General features: G+C 61.1%; 9 protein-coding genes across 9 annotated transcripts; 5 read left to right on the top strand and 4 right to left on the bottom strand.

Annotated features, from left to right (window-relative positions):
• Window positions 1-371: 371 nt before the first annotated feature.
• Window positions 372-2,113, bottom strand: TRAVEDRAFT_157392 (eukaryotic translation initiation factor 3 subunit 6). Its single transcript, XM_008047418.1, has 5 exons — window positions 1,853-2,113; window positions 1,651-1,805; window positions 856-1,601; window positions 698-806; window positions 372-645 (listed from the first exon to the last, which is right to left on the bottom strand). The coding sequence occupies exons 1-5, from the start codon at window positions 2,058-2,060 to the stop codon at window positions 478-480; spliced, it is 1,386 nt and encodes a 461-aa protein (XP_008045609.1). The 5' UTR covers window positions 2,061-2,113; the 3' UTR covers window positions 372-477.
• A 144-nt stretch (window positions 2,114-2,257) lies between these two features.
• On the top strand, window positions 2,258-3,389 carry TRAVEDRAFT_67721 (mannose-P-dolichol utilization defect 1 protein). Its single transcript, XM_008047417.1, has 3 exons — window positions 2,258-2,345; window positions 2,395-2,527; window positions 2,577-3,389. Exons 1-3 carry the CDS (start codon window positions 2,280-2,282, stop codon window positions 3,281-3,283), a joined length of 906 nt encoding a protein of 301 aa, XP_008045608.1. The 5' UTR covers window positions 2,258-2,279; the 3' UTR covers window positions 3,284-3,389.
• An 81-nt stretch (window positions 3,390-3,470) lies between these two features.
• Window positions 3,471-6,127, bottom strand: TRAVEDRAFT_61639 (uncharacterized protein). The gene is made up of 14 exons (XM_008047416.1): window positions 5,659-6,127; window positions 5,469-5,602; window positions 5,347-5,407; window positions 5,220-5,291; window positions 5,153-5,172; window positions 5,040-5,097; window positions 4,937-4,986; window positions 4,751-4,874; window positions 4,584-4,697; window positions 4,228-4,522; window positions 4,075-4,172; window positions 3,917-4,021; window positions 3,734-3,864; window positions 3,471-3,675 (listed from the first exon to the last, which is right to left on the bottom strand). Exons 1-14 carry the CDS (start codon window positions 6,071-6,073, stop codon window positions 3,634-3,636), a joined length of 1,719 nt encoding a protein of 572 aa, XP_008045607.1. The 5' UTR covers window positions 6,074-6,127; the 3' UTR covers window positions 3,471-3,633.
• Window positions 6,128-6,344: 217 nt separating this feature from the next.
• TRAVEDRAFT_61638 (HECT-domain-containing protein) lies at window positions 6,345-10,136 on the bottom strand. The gene is made up of 13 exons (XM_008047415.1): window positions 9,781-10,136; window positions 9,643-9,730; window positions 9,462-9,594; window positions 8,645-9,404; window positions 8,284-8,590; window positions 8,148-8,228; window positions 7,773-8,099; window positions 7,581-7,720; window positions 7,291-7,527; window positions 6,904-7,220; window positions 6,775-6,851; window positions 6,618-6,714; window positions 6,345-6,553 (listed from the first exon to the last, which is right to left on the bottom strand). The coding sequence occupies exons 1-13, from the start codon at window positions 10,112-10,114 to the stop codon at window positions 6,470-6,472; spliced, it is 2,982 nt and encodes a 993-aa protein (XP_008045606.1). The 5' UTR covers window positions 10,115-10,136; the 3' UTR covers window positions 6,345-6,469.
• Window positions 10,137-10,356: 220 nt separating this feature from the next.
• On the top strand, window positions 10,357-11,440 carry TRAVEDRAFT_41074 (uncharacterized protein; the record flags this gene model as incomplete). The annotated part of the gene is made up of 3 exons (XM_008047367.1): window positions 10,357-10,694; window positions 10,746-10,805; window positions 10,879-11,440. The coding sequence occupies 3 exons, from the start codon at window positions 10,357-10,359 to the stop codon at window positions 11,438-11,440; spliced, it is 960 nt and encodes a 319-aa protein (XP_008045558.1).
• A 716-nt stretch (window positions 11,441-12,156) lies between these two features.
• TRAVEDRAFT_67718 (uncharacterized protein) lies at window positions 12,157-12,951 on the top strand (the record flags this gene model as incomplete). The annotated part of the gene is made up of 2 exons (XM_008047414.1): window positions 12,157-12,189; window positions 12,259-12,951. The coding sequence occupies 2 exons, from the start codon at window positions 12,157-12,159 to the stop codon at window positions 12,910-12,912; spliced, it is 687 nt and encodes a 228-aa protein (XP_008045605.1). The 3' UTR covers window positions 12,913-12,951.
• Window positions 12,952-13,494: 543 nt separating this feature from the next.
• Window positions 13,495-14,792, top strand: TRAVEDRAFT_137276 (glycerol dehydrogenase; the record flags this gene model as incomplete). The annotated part of the gene is made up of 3 exons (XM_008047413.1): window positions 13,495-13,645; window positions 13,700-14,328; window positions 14,385-14,792. The coding sequence occupies 3 exons, from the start codon at window positions 13,495-13,497 to the stop codon at window positions 14,790-14,792; spliced, it is 1,188 nt and encodes a 395-aa protein (XP_008045604.1).
• A 337-nt stretch (window positions 14,793-15,129) lies between these two features.
• TRAVEDRAFT_137264 (uncharacterized protein) lies at window positions 15,130-15,471 on the top strand (the record flags this gene model as incomplete). Its single annotated transcript, XM_008047412.1, has 2 exons — window positions 15,130-15,162; window positions 15,217-15,471. 2 exons carry the CDS (start codon window positions 15,130-15,132, stop codon window positions 15,469-15,471), a joined length of 288 nt encoding a protein of 95 aa, XP_008045603.1.
• A 279-nt stretch (window positions 15,472-15,750) lies between these two features.
• On the bottom strand, window positions 15,751-18,432 carry TRAVEDRAFT_25048 (uncharacterized protein; the record flags this gene model as incomplete). Its single annotated transcript, XM_008047361.1, has 4 exons — window positions 15,751-15,852; window positions 15,956-16,003; window positions 17,269-17,569; window positions 17,627-18,432. 4 exons carry the CDS (start codon window positions 18,430-18,432, stop codon window positions 15,751-15,753), a joined length of 1,257 nt encoding a protein of 418 aa, XP_008045552.1.
• Between the last annotated feature and the right edge of the window lie 607 nt (window positions 18,433-19,039).

Genomic DNA, 19,039 nt, shown 5'->3' with positions numbered 1-19,039 from the left:
TCAAACCCCGAAATAGCATATGTATTCTATCTAAATGAAGGGCTGTGACTTCACTAGATGCTCCCACTCGTTTGGCCCTCGACTAGGAGGTCCTTAAACCCAGTGAAAGGTCATAGCAGCCAAAGGCGGATGCCCCGATGTCGTGGTTTTTTTACTCGTTACTCAGTTATTACATGTCTGGGTATAACTGTATTAGCGTGCGTGCATCGAATAGACCGAACCGACCCCCCCCCTAGGCGACTCGGCGCAGAACCTAACGTTCCCGCGTTCTCACTGGGCCTCAGGGCCGGATCAGGACAGCACGACGAGGAGGGGAAGACGAACAACATCTTTTCTAACCGTTAACATTGTCATGAGAGGCTTGTCCATCCGTCACACTCACAAGTCGCACAGCCCATGCAGCTTCTTGCAAACATGTTACACAGCACACACAACATAGCATGAACACTACAAGATACAGATATCATACCGACTCTACTACTGCGCCTCGACAACCGTTGGCTGCGCGGCCTCCTGCGCCCCCGGAGCCTGCTGTGACCGCGACATAGCCGCGCCAAGTGCCTGCGTACGGAACGCGAGCCCACGGGTCTTCTCGATTACCGTCTGGTATATCGGCAACGGTGGGCGGTGAATCTCGATGACGTTCTGTGTGCGCGAACGTCAGTGGATGCGATAGTGTGACCGACTCGAGGCGCACCTTTTCAAGATCGATCTTTGCATCCGCGCCCATGCGGGTTTCGCGGATGAGGTTGACGATCCACTTCTCACCCTCGTCGCGCGAGAGGTTGAGCCGCTCAGACAGGTCGCTACATGGACGCTCAGAAGACTATACAGAAAGATATGAAGACGACGTACGCGATGTCGATACGCTGGTGTATCCGGCAGTACGCCTCGCTGATGAGGTACCGGGCATTGTCCATGAACTCCTCGCGGAACTCGCCGAGGAAAAAGTCGTTCGCGACAACGGTCTCCGCCTTGCTGAGCTCCTTCTGCGCGGCCTCGAAGTCGAAGTCGACGTAGAGCTCCTTGAGGAACTGGGTGACGGGATCCTGATACTGGTACTCCTCCATCTGGATGACCTTGACGATCTCGCGGATGGAGTGGCGGACGCGCGAGGAGAGCGCGCCGGATGCGGATTTACGCGAGAGCACGGCGGCGGTGGCGAGGTAGCGGAGGATCCACGGTGAGGAAGTCTGGATGGTGTTAAGGTAGGTGGGCGAGAGGAAGGTCTCGAGGAGGAGGGTGCGGCCTTGGGGATGGTTGAAGTACACAAACAGGGACCAGTGGAGGAGCCAGGTGCGGGAGTGCAGCTGGGCGAGCGCGGGGTCGGCGGTGGCAGATGATGAGGGTGTGGAGGGGGGCGCAGAGGGTGCGCGCGAGTCAATAGCCTCGCGCAGGGAGTTGAGCTCTTCGAGGGCAACGTCCCACTTGCCGGTGAGAATGTCGCACGCGAGCTTGCCCCAGTGGGCGGAGATGGTGAGATCGGGGTCGGTAGAGAGGACACGGAAATGGTAGAGGTAGTCGGCCGCGCCGCTGTAGTTTCCGTACGAGTATTGGAACTTGCCGAAGTTGTAGAGGGCGGCGATTTGTTCGAGCGTTACCTACGGGGGTGTTGGGATATATCGCCGAAGACAGAGGAAGGAGACTCACATTGTAGTGTTCGCGGAGGAACTGCAAGTTCTGGTTCTTGTCCTGGCGGAGTGCCTGGGCGACCTCGGGGTTTTCGATGACATCGAGCACGGCCTGCGCTTCCTGCTGAAGACGCTCGTTCGTGGAGACCGCGCTTTCACGCTTTGCGGCAAACTCTGCGCGATATAAGCGGGAGAATATATGCGATGTACTGAAGACGCACCTGCAGGGACCTCCTCGTCCGGGTAGAGCTGCTGGAAGAGACTAACGGCGTAGTCGACCATGTTCGTCTCCTTCGCGAGCTCATACTGGGCCGTCTGGACTTGCTCGACCGGGAACGTCTCGCTCTCCGCGAGATGGGCGAGGAGAGGGAAGACGAGGTGCCGATCGCAGTGCGGGATGATTGTTTTTGAGAGGTCGTATTCGGCCATTTTGAGGGCAGACGAGCAGCGAGGGGAGGTCGTCGAGAGAGAAAGCGAGCTCGTCGTGGTCAAGAGTCTCCTCGCCGTCCGCGCATCTGCCAAAAAATGACCTGCCAAATCGGGACAGCGCGCACGTGGCGAACGCGGTGCGCGTCCAGCGCCTACCGACACGTCCTCCTCATCCTTCTCCTCCCTCCGCCACCGCCTTCCTCCTCGTCCCCACCCAAAATGACGGCAATCACCAGGAATCTGCCCTGGTTCATCAAGGACCTCGGTGTCTCCATCGTTGGCCAGGTGCGCACGCTCATACTCAGCACCAGAACAGAGGCTGACCAGGTGCTAGAAATGCTACACGTCCATCGTCGAGAACCTGAATGTAGCCGACATTGAGTGCTTGAAGTACTCGCTCTCCAAGGGCCTTGGGCTCGGAATTGTCGTCGGAGGGTCGATCATGAAGGTCCCCCAGCTGCTGCTCAGTACGTTCCTCCCGTCCTCTCCTCGTCCGCGCGCTGAGCCCACCCGCAGTCGTATCCGCACGTTCCGCGCGCGGCCTCTCGCTCACCGCCTACGTGCTCGAGACCCTTGCCTACGCGATCACCCTCACCTACTCCTACCGCAACGACTTCCCCTTCTCAACCTACGGCGAGAACCTCTTCCTCACCCTTCAGAACGTCGTCATCACCCTCCTTATAGTCCATTACAACCCTCCCGCCTCCCTCGCCGCGCGCAGCTCTCTCCAGCGCACAATAATCTCCCTCCAGGCCGCGATCGCCTTCGCCGTCGCGCTCGTCGTCCTCCCCCACTCCACCATCGCGCTCTTCCAGCTCGCGACCCTCCCGCTCTCGCTTTTCTCCAAGCTACCGCAGATCCGGCAGAACCACCGCGCGCAAAGCACCGGTCAGCTCTCCGCTTTCGCCGTCATCTCCCAGGTCGGCGGCTGCCTCGCCCGCCTCTTCACCACCGCAACGGAGGTCGGCGACCCCATCGTCAGCGCCGGCTTCGCACTCGCCCTCGCCCTCAACGTCGTCCTCGGTATTCAGATGTGGATGTACTGGGGCAAGGATGCGAAGGATGTCGAGGATGGACCCACGATCGGCGTTTCGGACGAGAAGAGGCCCGAGCATCACTGGACGCCTGCCGCGCACAAAGTCGAAGTCATCGTCCCTCCCGCGTCCCCTGGCCGCGCCAGCCCTCGGCCAGGCGCCAGGAGGTGGTCGAGGAAGGTCGATTGACCTCTCTACGCGAGTCGTGTTCCGCCTGTAATCGTATTTGATCATCTCGCTATTTCCTGGTTATCCTAGTGCACACTGCGTATATATAATTTGCGTTACAACGTCGTCCTCGTCCTGGGCTCTCTAATTAAGAACTGACCCGATCACGCAAAGCCACCTTCTGCGTGATGTAAGTCCCTGCACATACAAATCGTAGTGACATAGATTATGTACTGTACATCGTCTCCGCCTGCGCTACACAGGAGGCATCGCTCTATAACGCACATGGTAGGTGGCAATCTATATACCCCCACCGTGTTGCGACATCACTCATGTAAACCAATACTGCACATAGGCATACCGCTCCCCCCTCAATGACCGCGCTCCGAGCTGTCGCGCTTCTCCGGATATAGCTGGAATGGCAAGTGAGTATGCTGTCTTGCAGCCCGGGCATCCGGAAATACAACTCACCTTTCCTGGGTTGAACAGGTTGAGTGGGTCTACGGCGTTTTTGATCGTTTTCATGAGTTCTACAGTGCCCTCGCCGAGCTCCTCGTATAGGTAGGCACGCTTCCCCATGCCGACACCGTGCTCTCCCGTACCTGGTGGCGATGTGGTCAGAATTGGCGATGGAGAAGTGCGGCAGTTACGCACATGTGCCGTCGAGGGCGATCGCGCGCTTCACCATTCGGTCGACTGCGGCATGCGCATCCTCCAGCTCTTGGTCGTTCCGGAACAAGAGCAGCGCGTGAAAGTTCCCTGCACGACATGCGTTAGTGCTCGCCGGACGACGTCCAAAGCACAACGCCTACCGTCACCAACATGCCCCACGATCGTCGAGAGCAGACCATGCTCCTCGAGGTCCTTCTTCGTCTCATACACCAGATCTGGGAGCCGGGACACCGGGACACTATAGAGCACCGTCAGAACCTTGCGCAGTTTCCCCGTAGTCCCGCGCGACTCACCAAACGTCTGTGCTCCACCCGCGCGCGCCCGGCAGGATCGCGAGACTAGAGTAGAGCGCGTTCTTGCGGTCCATCCAGAGGTCGTGCGCCTCCTGATCGCTGCGCGCGAGCGAAAAGCCGGTCGCGCCGTGCTTCGCGGTGACCGCCTTCACGATGTCGGCAGTTTCCTTCAGCGCGCGCGGCGTCGGGCCCTGGAACTTGAAGAACAGGCTGTCCTTTTCGGGCCACTTGCGCGAGGACTGCCCATAGATGTTCGTCGCGCGCATGAACTGGTCGTCGCACAGTTCGACGCACTCTGTTGACGGAGGGCATCAGCGGCGAGCCGGCCAGATGTGCCTGCATGCGCGTGAACTCACGGATGCCGACTCCTGCGTTCACGACTTCGATGACTGCTTCGGTCGCGCTTCGCACGTCGGGGAACTGTACTACAGCGACGTTTGTGGGGAGTAGCGGGGCGAGACGGATAGTAACTGAGCGAGCATTAGTATGCGATTTATGGCTCCCTCTTACCGCTATTGCTCACCTTCTGTTACGATTCCCAAAGTGCCCTCGGCGCCGATGAAGAGCTTCGTTGTATCGAACCCAGCGGATGACTTCCGTGCGCGCCGCCGCGTTTTGATAACCTCCCCGGATGGCAGGACTACAGTCTATGATACCAGTCCGTCTGTACGTCAGCGCGAAGCAGAGTGCGTGCACCTAAGGCACGAACCGCGTTCAAGAACCACTCTGCCTTAGCGGTACCATACCGCACAGCGTTTGCTATACGTCTATCAGCGTCTGACACCCCACCGAATGCGACACAATCTACGCACTTCCAGAGCATCCCGTGCTCAGCATACCGCCGATAGTCGCGCCGGGAGCTGGATCAAGCTATTGCAAGCAAGGTGAGCGCGCGCCGTCTTCATAGTGTCAGGGAGACACGAACAGGGAAGAACAAGGGAATGCCTGCAAGCGAGTTAGTGCTAGCCTGTAACGTGCTGCAGTGCCTCCACCTTTCTTCCTCAGGATCTCGTTCAGGTCCATCCAGCGCAGCCCAGGTTGGCACACAACGTCCGAGTCCGACTCTACACCCGCACTCGGTCAGAAGATACACGCCTGAAATACGCCAAACACACTGACCATGAATTTCGATGATATTGTCCATCTTGGAGACGTCCACGCAGATGCCCCCGACGGCAGGCTGCACGCGCTCGACGCATTAGCACAAACCACCCCCAGCCCGTCTTCCACTCCTCACGCACCGCGCGGAAATGGCCCTCCAAGCTAGTCGCGCCCGAGTACGGGATGACCGGCATCCGGTACTTGACCGCGATCTTCACCACCTTCACCACGTCCTCCGTGCTCGCCGGCCACACCACCACCGACGGGTGCGAGCCTGTTCCCTTCGTCAGCGTCCGTCTCCACCCACACACCCCAATCGCACACGCTCACTCGGGTGGTAGTCGTTCTCCGAGAACCCGTGCTCCTCGAGGTCCTCCACGTCCGTCGTGACCGCGTCCGCGTCCGCGAACACCCCCCGCAGCTCCGCGATCGCCTTCTTGAAGTCCTCGGGCGACCCGTACTGCGCGTTCAAGTCCGCGCCCGCGCGATTCCGTGCCGACGCTTCGTCGCGCCCGGGGGTCGCGAGGTAGTATGCGAGCCCGCCGCTGAGCGCGGCCCCGAGCGCGAACGCAAGCGGCGCGCTCGAGCTCTTGCCTTTGGGCGGCGGCGAGACAGGGTCTGCTGGGGTAGCCGAGTAGCTGCGGTGCGCCGCGGGCCCCGTGCGAGCAAGAGTTAGGGGTCGCGCGCGCTGCAGAGAGCCTGCGAGGCGTTTCGCGGCCGCGCGGGAGGATGGTGCGAGATGCATGGTTCACACGGCGTGCTCTCAGTCGTCAGGAGGGAGGTGGTGGGCGTGCGCAAGGCCTGGCGGGGGCGGTGAGTAAGAGGGGGTGGGCGGGGGAGGCATGTCGCATAAGAGGCACGTCAGGACGCGCGCGAAGCACGAACACAGGGCCCGCCCTCGCACGCCCCCGCCGGCTTTGCCGCGCGCCATCATCACCTGAGCAGTGGCCCCCGGCCGTCTCGCCCGAAACATATACCCGCGCGGCGCGCACGCCGTTCTGTGCTTCGGAATTCTCATTTCGTTACCATTACACCTTTATGCAGTACACGCGACGCTAGTACATCCAGCCCTACAGCCATAGCGGCGAACGAAAGCAGCAGACATCTTCACCTCATCTACACCCCGAGACCGATACCCCGCTCACGACAAGTCGAACCCGGCGTTCGAGTTGATCGCCTGCACGAGCTTTTCCCTCAACACCTGCGGGCTCTTGTAGCGCGGTAACTGCGGCGTAGTACCATGAGCCACACGCCTAACGTAACAGAAGATTCTGGCAGCGAACACGCACCTTGAGCAGGTTCACGCACGTACTGGCCGTGGGCAGCCGGGTCTCGTCCCCCGTCGCGTCTCGTATCGCAAAGTTCGGATTGAGTTCCTTGAAGCCGCTGTACGTACGCCGCGTCAGAATATACAGTCGGATGAGGGAAAACGTGCGGAGGGCTTACAGCAAGGGTGGTCGACTGCAACTCGTGACGAAACGCAGCAGCTTCCGCCGCTCGTCCTGGTTGAACGTCTTGACCACCTGCGAATCCCGTCAGACCATGCTACCACACCCTAAACCGGACAGCACTTACGCTCCAGAATATCTCGATAGTATGCTCATGATCATCATACAACCCGCCATACTGCGTATGCGAGCGCAAATCGTCCAGGTCAATCGGCGCATTCACGCCGCCGAGCAGAATCTGCAGCTCCTGCTGGTTGAACATGCGCAGCCACTTCGGGTCGATGATCTCCGAGAGGCCCTCGAAGAACGCCGTGCTCTGCTTCTTGATCTGCTTCGTGAGCCGGTGGTGCGCGACGAGGTAGATGTACTGCAGCCGGTTCTCGCGCGTCACGGGGATGTTGCTCCCGTTCGGGATCAGGTCCGCCGTCTTCATCACGCCGAACTCTGCATGTGAGAGAGAGGCATGAGCAGGCTGTCCGCTATCTGAACCACGGCAGGGCGGGGCGGTACGTACCTTCCTGGGAGACGGTGAAGTTGAGCGAGAGCTCCTCGGGGTCGCCTTCGTAGTGCTTGAGGAAGATGAGCCCCGAGTACAGCTCGGGGTCGAGCGAGGCGAGGTCGTCCAGCCAGCTCTGCTTCCCGAGCCACTTCGCGAGGAAGAACCCGGCGAAGGCGACGTCGATGAGGATCCCATCGTACAGCGCCTTACCCAGTATCCGCCCGATGAAGCGGTACCACGCCAGGCTATGGGCTACACGATACAGCGGTGAGCAAACGCGTCGCGGCGGGAGAGCGGGATCGTACCTTCCGTCGCATAAGAATGCGGTGCCGGGTACAACTCGTTCTTCTTGTTGGCCAACCAAAGCCCACGGTCACTATCGAAGACCTCCTTGCACAAACTCGTCAAGAACTCCTTGAACACCCCTCCTCCATCAATACCCGCCCTGTGCCGTTCCCTGTAAGCCAACCCACTCGCCCAAACACACAGCAACTCACTCCTCGTTCCCAAACTGGTCCATAAACGTGATCGCAATCGGCGTCTTCAAATCGACGTCCCCCAACCTATCAAACCCGTCCTGCGCGATGTTCGTCCGCCGCACCGTCACGCGCGTCGTGCTCATGCGCCCGCGGAACGAGTCGAGCCCGCGGCTCTGCATGTCGTTGATCACGAACCGGCGGAAGATGCCGACGCGCACGTCGAACGGGATCGCGAACGGGATGTTGTTCAGCACGCCCAGGCGCGGCGAGAGGTACGCGATCTGCCGCTTGCTCATGGAGGTCGCGCGTCCGTTCTCCGGCTGCGAGAGTTCTTGCTCTTCGAAGCTGTGTGGAATTCAGTGGGAGTGCACGCGGAGGAGACAACGGACGTACATTGCAGCTTGGATGAAGGAAGTCATATCTAGTTGGGAGGTGACCAGCCAGTGATCTTTGGGCGTGAACGTTCGCCTCGAGCTGCACGAGTACGAACATCAGCGTCGAGGAACGTCACAGCGCAGTCGCCGCTTACTCTCGCGCATGCAGCGCCTGCAAGCACTTCGTCGCCTTCTCCCTGACGTTCTCCCACTTCACACTTCCCAGTCCGGGTACGCTCCCGTCCTGCACGCTCGTCGAGTCATCGCGCCAATACAGCGAGAACGCGATATTAAGCAGCTTCCGCGAGAACTCGGTCAGCTCGTCGAGCGACAGAGGGTTGCGTGGCGCGGCCGGGTTTTTCCCGCTCGAGAAGAACTCGTCGTCGCCCATGGTGAGCAGAGCCTGTGTGTACAGATCCGCGAGGAGGAGCAGCGGCGGCCAGTCAGCAGCGTGGTCCAGCTCTGTACGCATGATTAGATCTGCGCGGTTAGGACGACTCAGAGAGAGCAGCGTACTGGTAATGTCCGCGAAGCTGTCGTCCCGGCCCAGAGGAGACCGCCGCACAAAGCCGCGGTAAATCTCGCGCACGAGACCGCCCTTGTTGTAGGCCATGAACGTGGTGAGCACCTTGTCGCGTCTTGTCGGCCACACCGTGCTGAGCGCGAAACAGAAGGAGATGACATGAGGAAGCAGAGCCTGGCTCTGGCCGGCCCGGAGCAGCGAGGCTATGTGCTCCGAGGAAGGCAGCGTCAGTAGACGCTTGCGGGTCTTCTCGTCTAGTTGCGGAAGCGCATCTCTTGACTCAAACGAGCTGACTACGGTGACCGTGGTCTCTGTCTCGTCGTCTGAGTCGTCGTCAGCCCAGTTGCTCGCAGCGCCGGGTTTGCTCGCAGCGGGCTCTAGAGCATTCGTAGGAAGTGCATTCATGAGCAGAGCGGCGAGCTGGAGGTATGTGGCAAAAGCGGCGGGCGGCAGGACAGTGTATCTAGGCGGCATGAGGAGAGCAAGATTGGCGAGCAGATGTATCTTCGGTTCTGAGGCTACGAGCGCGGGGCTATCCAGGATGTCAAGAGGGACTAGGTTGAGTGATGCGAGAGGGAGACGTGCGGAGAACGGACCGATAGCAGGCAGCAAGCGATTAGGGAGTAGCGGAACGGTGAGGATGGTGGTGACAAACTCGCGCAATGAAGGGGCGAGGATGTCTCGATGGGCTAGCGGCGCAGTCAGAAGGGTTGCTAAAGAGGTGAGGATGGGCGACGCTTTGGCGGGCATAGGCTTCAATCAAACTAGTGTAAGTGCGGATGGGGCGACTTGGGTCAAGGGAGAACTCACGAGTTGGAGGACGGCGTGACGGAGGTAGGTATAGAACCCATGAGAGACGAGATACTGTGCGATGGCGAGTCGTTGTGGATTACTCGAAAGTAAGGTGGCGAGGACATCGAGATGGGCCCGGGCATATTGTGATCTACGGACAGTGAGGATTTGTACCGGAAGCATGACTAACAGGGCTTACCTTGGGTCAGTGGAGATGGATCTGAGGAGGATGAGAGCGAGTCTCTGGAGTAGTACGACCCAGCTTTGGTCACCTTGGGAAAGTACATCTGTGGCGAAGTCAGGATCATGAGTATTCTGACACGCTGTTCGCGCGTACCTTTACATGAGGACAGTACGACGGTAGACCATCTGCCGAGCGCATCCTCGTCCTGTCCGAGGAGGACGAGACATCGGAGGCCGGTGATGCTCGTGACGTCCTGGTCGAAAGTGTGGCGGAGATCCCCGCGGACGTCATTGAGAGCTATGCGGCCTCTCCACCAGTGCTGGATGAGGAGGGCCGAGTCTTGGCGGCGTTTGAGGTCATTCCTCTGGGATCTGCGAAGCTTGGCTTCTTGTAGGATGTCGTTATGCGAGGTGGCGGTGTGAGCACCTCCCAGGTTTATCTCGCGTCTGCGCTTGTTGGGTGCGTCGCCAAAGAGCGGGATGTCCATCGAGAGCAGCGAGGACGATGGGGTGAGTAAGCGGGAGCGAGGGCGAGCTGCTGCTGCAGCCGCGCGCGACGCGTACTTGCCTGGCCACGTGACCTCATCGCCCGAGTGCTTTCGACGGGCGGTGACATCATCGCCCAGCTCGACCTCCTCCACTTCCATCTCGGGCTGGAGTCCGCGCACGGCCATGTCCCCACATATATCCTGCCACGCGTGTGCGCACCCAATCGCTTCCCCGTACCACCATGTCCTCCGACTTCTCCGACGCAACGCGCGACACATACAACCCCGCCAGGCCACCACCGCTCAACTACACCATAAAATGCAACCGTAGAGAGCTCGCCATCATCGTCTTCTTCACCCTCATCTTCGCCGAAGCCGGCGTCCTTCCTCTCATTCTCTTCTACTCGATACGATGGGGCGCGCATCTCGACAACACCAAGATCCTCGCCATCATCACCTCTCTTGTCGGCACCTATTCCGGCTACAAGATGGCCAGACGGTCCTATTACCTCTTCATCAGCGACAGAGGCCACCAACGCCGCCCTCTCGGTGCTAGCAGGTTTGGACCCGATGCATTCACGTACGTTGCACCCTGCTTTTCAACATGGTTTCCACGCTCACCTTGCCTCAGCATCCAGATTAGTCTCGCCATGACCGGCTTCTTCGTCCCCCTCATCATCGGCTCTTCTCTGTAAGTCTCTCTCAGGCCCCAATACTCCTCCTGGGTTGCCCACGCGCCGTCCTGACTGCTGAAACCCATCCAGAAACCCCGGCTCGGTCCAAACCGTCGCCATGTCCCTCCCGTGCTTCATGATCTGCTTCTGCGTCCCCCTCCTCCTCACCGGCCTCTGGCCACACAAGCTCAAGATGCCCTTCCGCGTCTCCTCCATGCCGCCCTACACCGGCCTCCCCCCAGCAGTCTACACGATGGTCGAGGACGTGGTCGCGGTCGACGGCGGCGGCTGCGTCGAGTTCCGCCAGGCCTGGCGCATCCGCTACGAGCACTCCGCCATCATGCGCCGCATCGTCCGCGTCACGTCTCTCTGGTGGGGCGCGTCCGGCTGCCTGTTCGCTGGGGCGTTCATCGCCATCGCGTGGACGACCGCGGACGACATTGGGTACGGGATTGGGTGGGGCCTGCCGTGGCTCTGGGCGATGGTGTCGGGCGCGCTCACGATTGGGTGGGTGCACCGCGAGCTCGAGCGCGAGCAGAAGATGTGGGCGGACCCGGACGTGCACAAGATCTACAGCCTGCATATCACGCAGACGGTGGACGAGGAGAAGGTGGCGGAGGAGGTGAACGACTATAACGAACGCAACGTATAAGCCCCTCCCTCTGCATTCACGACTCTTTCCGGAGGATTCTCTCTGGCTCTCTCATTGGGTTGCCTTGTATCGCTAGTTCTCTGTTATGTGTAATACTCTGCTGTCATCGTCGGCCCATACGCCGTTTCCCTACGCACTCCACCCCTAATCTTGGCATGTGGGGCACCGGGCCAACTCTGCGTGCGAGCCCTTGGCTCGTCTGTATATTGTATCATCGTACGTCGTTCTTCTCTGGGTACTTTCCGTCCCGCTAATCCCCGCCGCACAGATGAGTATTTGTTCCGGGTACTATAGACCCACCGGGCTTCGCGACGTCATACACACGCATACCCTTCCCACTCCGACCGCGCAATCAACCGATCTCTTTCCCGCTCCTCCAACGTCCCACTCCCAATCATCCGCTGCGCAAGGTGAAACGGAGGTAGTAGACGCGTGACGTCAGGGCTTGACGCGTGCACGTGCGATATACACTGCACGCGTACTCCGAGGCGCGTCTCGATACTTGCGCGCGCATATATGCGCCCTTGCGATGCAGGTAAGTGGATGAGAGACATTAAGGGGCTCGTGTATGCATAGGAAGGTGCGTGGACAGAGGTTAGGGTCAGCCACAAACCAAGGTCAGAACGATAACGGGATCGAGGAGCTCAGTGACACTTGAGATCAACCTACCAGCGCCGATAGGTGAACTGTGCCCCCTAGCTAGCTCGGAGAGTATGATGTCCATCTCAGAACGCCTGTATATCCAATGGGTGCGCATCATCCCCTTCCCCCAGCCCACGGAGCTCATATGATATGCGCTCGTACCGAATCTCTATCAGCTCCCAGACGAAGCCTCCGAGCCCACCTCCACCATCGTCCTCACCACCCCACACCGCCGCTTCGTCGACCTCCGCTTCCTCAACCCTCCATCGCCCCCCGCTGCATCCCCACCCACACCGCCCACATCCCCGTCACTCGAATGGGGCACCGCCGGATACTCCGCGGGCACGCCCACCCACGGCACATGGACGCACGACCTCAGCTCCCGCCCGACCCACCCCGACGGCGAGACAGACGTGGGCACCATGGAACCCCACCCGAGTCTTCCAGACGTCGAGATCGAGCGCGGGCGCATGGCGCACCTCGACACTGGGGAGGTGCGCGCGTACGAGGAGGCGTGGCGCGCCGTGCCCGTCCTCCCCGACGAGTCGGGAAAACGTATCGCCGTCCTGTTGGAGATGCGCCGCGACGGCGGGGACATGACGAGGCGAGGTACTGTCGTGCGCGTCGGGCAGTACTGCCAAGGGATCGTGCGCGACGGCGGGGATATCTCCGTCCAGCGTTGGTTGTGGACGGCTGGCGCATGGGCTAACGTGGGGCAAGTCGGTGGATTCGACATCCCCTGCGACGCGACTTGGGCAGTTGTGCAGGAAGGAGACACCGTAGAGCGCAGTGGTGCTGTTTGGGACGTGAAGGAAGTTGCCGTGCTGTGAACGAACTAGCCTCTGCCGTTAAGCATAGCTTCGGAAACCTGCTGCCTCTGAGATCTGAATACTGTTGGTCTGTGCGTGGCTGAAGGCTTACAATAGACGCACCGTCCTCATCCTTCTTCAAGCTTCTTGGAGAGTTTGCTAACCTTCCGTTAACGGGCCGTTGCCGGACCGCAAAGAGAGCGACCTGGAACGTACGAAGACGGACTCACTCGCTGCGCTTTCACGCTTCTGCTCTCGACTGGGGCTCGAGCACCAGCCTGTGTGTCCCTGGGCAGTGATCCAGGGAACGTTCATGATTGGCACCGTAAAGACAGCCCGTACGACGTGTGGAGGCGGACGAGCTCCTATAGGACATCATGTGGAACGCAGTCTGGTGGCGGACGAGCCTCCTGGAGCCTGGACTAGTCAGAAGACCCCCGTCAACGCCGCCGATCCAGACGAGTCCACCTGCGCGGCACCCCATGCCGCGCGCCGAGTATAGACACGTTCGCGGGGGCGCAGGCCTATATCAAGGGGCCCTCCGCCGCCCCACCGTCCTCAGCAAACCCTGCACACCACCGGTACCACCACTACACACTCAGCATGCCCAACCCCAACAAGGTCACCGAGCGGCTCTTCCAGTCGCCCTCGAAGTACATCCAGGGCCCGTACGCGATCCAAAATGCCGCGAAGTACCTCGGCAACCTCGGCAAGGCGCCCCTTCTCCTCTGCGATGACATCGTCTGGAACATCGGTACGCGACACGAAGCTCTGAGCGTGCTTTCGCTAACGCACCTTCTGCACACAGCCGGGAAGGAACTCGTACAAGCCCTCGAAGGCGCGAGCTTCAAGGTAAACCGCGCCATCTTCGGCGGCGAAGCCTCGCGCGAAGAGATCGACCGCCTGAGCGCCCTGGGCCGCTCGCACGCCTCCGACTTCGTGATCGCGCTCGGCGGCGGGAAGACGATCGACACCGCGAAGACGGTCGCGGACGGGCTCGCGCTGCAGGTCGCGATCCTGCCCACGACCGCGTCGACGGACGCGCCGTGCTCCGCGCTCTCCGTGCTCTACCGCCCGAGCGGCGAGTTCCACTGCTACACCTTCTTCGACAAGAACCCGAACATCGTGCTCGTCGACACGACCGTCATCTCGAAGGCGCCCGCGCGCTTCCTCGCCGCGGGCATGGGCGACGCGATCGCGACGAACGTCGAGGCGCGCAGCGTGCGCTTCAGCACGAACTTTGGCGGAGGGCTGCCGACGGAGGTGTCGGCGGCGATCTGCCAGAAGTGCGAGGAGATCCTGTTTTCGTACGGGAAGCAGGCGTACGAGGCGAACAAGGCGCACGCGGTGACGCCTGCGCTGGAGGCGGTCATCGAGGCGAACACGCTGCTCTCCGGCCTTGGCTTCGAGTCGGGTGGGCTCGCGGCCGCGCACGCTGTAAGTATGACTTCTAGTCGCTCTGGGGACGATGCTGACGAAGCCGCGTATTGTAGATCCACAACGGAATGACGGCCATCGAAGAGCTACACACGCTCTTGCATGGCGAAAAAGGTCAGCATGAAACCTGTGATTCTGTTGCCTACCTTCTCCTGACAACCACCTCCCCAGTCGCATTCGGCACCATCTGCCAGCTCATCCTGGACGGCGCGTCCACAGCTGAGCTGGACCGGTACATCGAGCTCATGCTCTCCGTCGACCTCCCCGTCAGCTTCGAGCTACTCGGCATCCCGAAGGTGAAGGACGAGGAGCTGCGGCGTGTCGCTGAGCTCGCGTGCGCCGAGGGCGAGACGATCTGGAACCTCGACCGTGTCATCAACGTCGACCTCGTCTTCGGCGCGATCAAGGCCGCGGACGCTGCTGGGCGCGACTACATCAAGAGGACGGGGTTCAAGAAAAACTAGAATTGGGTGTACACCTACTGTTTGAGACTCGCGGACGCTCACCTGTAGCTTAGAACATATGTATACCAGGAAATGGAAAATGTACTATATGAAGCTGTAAATCCCGTTCTGCGCACCTGAGCTTGTTCCACAAGACTGTAGTCGTTTTCGAGACACCTATATCGTTGCGACTCACGCAGCCTATGGTCGCCTGGGTGAGCTGGTGTTCGAAGTCAGAATCGAAGAAGCCCTAGTAGTAAAAGGTTCGGCGGTGCGGCAGTTGAGAGAAACCCGGAAAGAGGCAGTAAGCGCCCACACTCCTTGTTTTCTCCCCTCACCGTCTCGACTCTCGGCTGCAATGGGGCGTAGTGCGAAGTTCCACAAGCGTCAGGTATGTCCCACCCTGTCGCCAGGCACTCATGAACTCGTTCCAATCCTTCAACAGAATAAGAAAACGACGAGCAGCGCGGGGTCCACTACCACGCTTGCCGCGCCCGCTCCCAAGCCCCAGACGGCCGCGCCCAAGGAGCAGAAGAAGCAAGCGGGGCTGAAAGCGAAGGCGGCGGCGGCCGTGCAGAGGCGTGAGGGCGACGGGCCCGTGCTCGGCGGCGCGGACTACGTCGAGCTCATGTTCGGGAGCAGGCGTAGCGCGAGGGCCGAGGCAGCCAAGCTCCCCAAGCCCAAGGACCCGGAGGCCTAAGGCCAGAACCTCTTGGGGTCGCTGGGCGCGCGGTCGCGCACTTCTGTTGGACGCCTTGGAGATGTTCGATGGGTGCTCGAGGCGGAGCTCCATCTCCGAGGAGAGGGTGGAATGTGCTATGGGGACTCGACGACGAGGACGGCGTCGGGAGGCTTGCTCAATCGCCCCTTCCCGACTGGCTGCCGCCGACCATCGTCATATCGCCGTGAGTGGTCATTTATAGCTCTGATCCTCGTTGGTCGTGCTAACGTGCGGTACTTCTGCCTGATGCCAGTGATGCTACGCCTGCGCATGCGTTGTGTGATACATTCGAGCGGACAGGAAATGCTCAGGATCGCCTGCGTAGCTTCCCAGGATCATGATCCTGATAGCGTCCACATGCTGCAACCCAACAACTCGCCATAAAACGACGTCGCACGCGCGCGCGGGCACCCCGCACCCCGGCTGTAGGCCACTTACACGTACAGAAAGCAGGCGCACTCACGGAAGGTGGGGGAATGGGGCGTAGGAATTCGTCTTGCGCACCGTAATCCTACATCATACACATTACAGCTAGGGATACAACGGGATCACTTTCTGGACAGTAAAGCCATGCAGCAGCGCGAGCGAGCCAAGCGATCCGGGGTAGGGTGTGAGCGTGAGAGAGAGAGCAGCATAGGTAATACTAATGTACGGCGGCGATGCAATCGTCTGCGAAGGAGCGGACGCGCCGCAGGCGCAGTGCAAGTAGACAACGGGAATATGCACAGCGAACAAGGGGCCTCCCGCAGCGGGGAGGGGGTGCCAGCAGACGGCGAAGAGGGGAGAACATGGTGATCCCACACCGAATGCGAAACGTGCGAAGTGCAAAGCGCGAACCCACAAACACTGAGAACTGAAAGCGAAATAAAAATCCGACAAGGGGGCTAAGGAGCTCAGAGGTTATCGTGAGCCGCGCGTCGGGGCTTGCAGCATCGCGAAGTCGGCCAGGCCATCGTCGTCTATGCTGTATACCGACGCTCTTGTTGCCGAGGACGTGTTCCGGTTCAACGCCGCGCGGAGGGGCATGCGAGGCGTCTGCAGCACGGCGGCACCTGAGCGTGAATCCCGCACCGCGACACCGCCAATGTCGAAGCTCGGGCGCGCGCTCGGTGAAGGCAGCGGTGATGAGGGCAGCGTCGCAAGCGGGGGCTCGCGGAACTTGTTTAACCGTAGCGTGGACTGGCTGGTGGAATGACTCAGCGCGAGGCTGCCTGCCCGTCCGTGCAGAGGCGATGTCGCGATAGTTGGCGAGCCCGTAGGACTCTGCCGTGCGGAGAAGATACCGGACTCGCGGCGGGACTCGCGCCCGGCCATGTATGCGCTCGAGCGCAACGTCGCAGGCGCAGTGACGGCCGGCCGTGGCATGTCGGGCAGGTCGTTCGCACCGTAGATCGTAGCCATCTCGAGGATATGGTCGATCTCCTGCGACGAGACAGTCGTCGCCGTCTGCGCGCTCGCGGGGCGGCGGAGGACAGAGACAGAGGCGAACGAGTTGTCGGGCGTGATTGCCATGCGACCAAAGTAGGGCGAGGTACCGGGCATGTGCTCCGTCGTCGGGTCGAACATGGACGAGCGCGCCGCGGCAGAATACGCGACGCTGGGGGTCTCGCGGACGCGGGGGAGGGTGAGCGAGGAGCCGTTGTTGCCGAGCGCGGTCGCCCCGAGGGCGTCCCGTGCGTTCAGGCTTTCGCGCGCGGAGAGCGACCCGAGGAGCGAGCCGCCCATGCCCTGTTCGTTGAAGGGATCCCGCCCGTCGGGAGACGTCGGAGTGACGACCATGCTCGTATACGGCGGGTTGCGCAAGTAGCGCGTGAGCTCCTCATAGCGCGGGTCGACAGGCGAGATCGGGCTCGTGTTGACAGAGGTGACGATCCGAGGTGGGGGTGATCCGACACGGCGCATGCCCTGCTGCTGCTTCTCCGGGTCGGGTCCGGTGCCAGTGGGCGATTGCGCCTCGTCGAGCTTGGTGAACTTCTGCGCGCGAACGCGGCGGCGGTGAATGATGTACCACGTCACCATCGCTGTTGCGACGATGGCGACCACCCCGGCGCAGACGGCGATCACGATGACCGCGATTCTAACACAAACCGCAGATTTAGCTCCAATGATGATCAGGGTGGGTGGATGAACGTACTTGGGCGTAACGCGCGAGTCCGAGGTCGTGGACTCCAGCGTGGCCGAGTTCGCGAGCGGGCTGGTGGGGATGCAGGAGGTGCTGCTCTGGATGTCGCCCAGGACGGGCATCCGCGCGGAGACCTCCGTGTACCCGCTCTGGTCCTTGTACAGGAACACGACCTGGGTGTCGCGCGCGGCGTCCATGGTGTAGTTTGCGACGCCAGACGCATCGTCGAACGGCGCGCTCTGGTTGACGGGGTACGAGGCACCCCTGGGCGTGAAGCCACGTACCGTGGGGGACGTCCGGCCCGCCGTTGCGTTGAAGAGCACGCTGAACGGCTCACACTGCTCGAGCGGGGCTAGTGCCGTATATTGGGGTGTGAAAGGGGCGGGGTTGGTGGGCAGGCACGAGGAGTCGTCCGTATCAGAAGGGTCGACGACGAGGACGTCGGACACCAGTGCTGTGCCTTGTCCATTCGCATCATCGAGCGATGCGATGAACTCGGTGCCGACGGGGAAAGGGACAAAAGTGACGGCCGCACCGGTCTGGGCCGTCGCATTCCACGCATCTGAGGGGAGCTCGAGGAACACGGGCGTACCGTTCAGAGGGAGGATGCTCAGGGTGAGCGGGAGGGCGTCGGGCGCCTTGCCACCGACGAAGTCGACGGTGAAGCTGCCGCACTGCTGGACGGCGCTGAACGAGATGGACGCAAAGCGGGCGTCGACAGGCAGCGGGGCAAGGGCGAGCGCAGCGAAGAGAAAGGCAAAGCAGAAGGAGAAGGAGGAGCCAAGGCCGACCAGGGCGGCGGAAGGGGAAGAGAACATCGGGAGCCTGCTCAATGTCGGGCGGCGAGACTTGAGGGCGCGGCCGCGGAAGGAACGGACACGGTCCAGCTGGTCCTGCTTGGTGCACAGCGGGCGGCCTACTGGGACATGCAGTCTGCAAGTCGGAGGGCGGCGTCGGGGAGGCTGTGGCTGACGGGTACGTACGAAAGAACAAAAAGGGAGGAGGAGAAGGGGAAGAGGCGGAGAGAGGGACGCGCAGGCGCGGAAGGCGCAGGAGGAAGATGTGTGGACAGATGTGCCGGCGGTCGCGGGCTGGGCTGATATGATACGCGGCGAAACATGTAAGCGAACGAACGAAGATGATTAGCCTGCGGTCCCTGGTGATCTAGACACCCTGAGAGAGAGGATGCACTCGACCGGGCCACCGCCGTTCCCTCGCGAGTCTCCTCGCGACTCGCAACCCACGCGGGCATGGCGATCGCATTCCATTTCGACCGTGCGTTGCCCATGCAAGACGTCGCGGCTTGCACGACACGACAGTGCCCCGGTGGTCGATAGCAATGAGGCGTTGACGGAGGACGCCCCCGATGGCCCGTTGTCCTTGTCGCCGGTCTCTATGGTGATCCGGAGGTGGGGGCCTGATTTA

This window comes from Trametes versicolor (genome assembly GCF_000271585.1).
Source record: "Trametes versicolor FP-101664 SS1 unplaced genomic scaffold TRAVEscaffold_18, whole genome shotgun sequence".
Lineage (NCBI taxonomy): Eukaryota > Fungi > Basidiomycota > Agaricomycetes > Polyporales > Polyporaceae > Trametes > Trametes versicolor.
The sequence above is the reverse complement of the archived record's forward strand: the minus strand, read 5'-3'. Positions and strand labels throughout refer to the sequence as shown.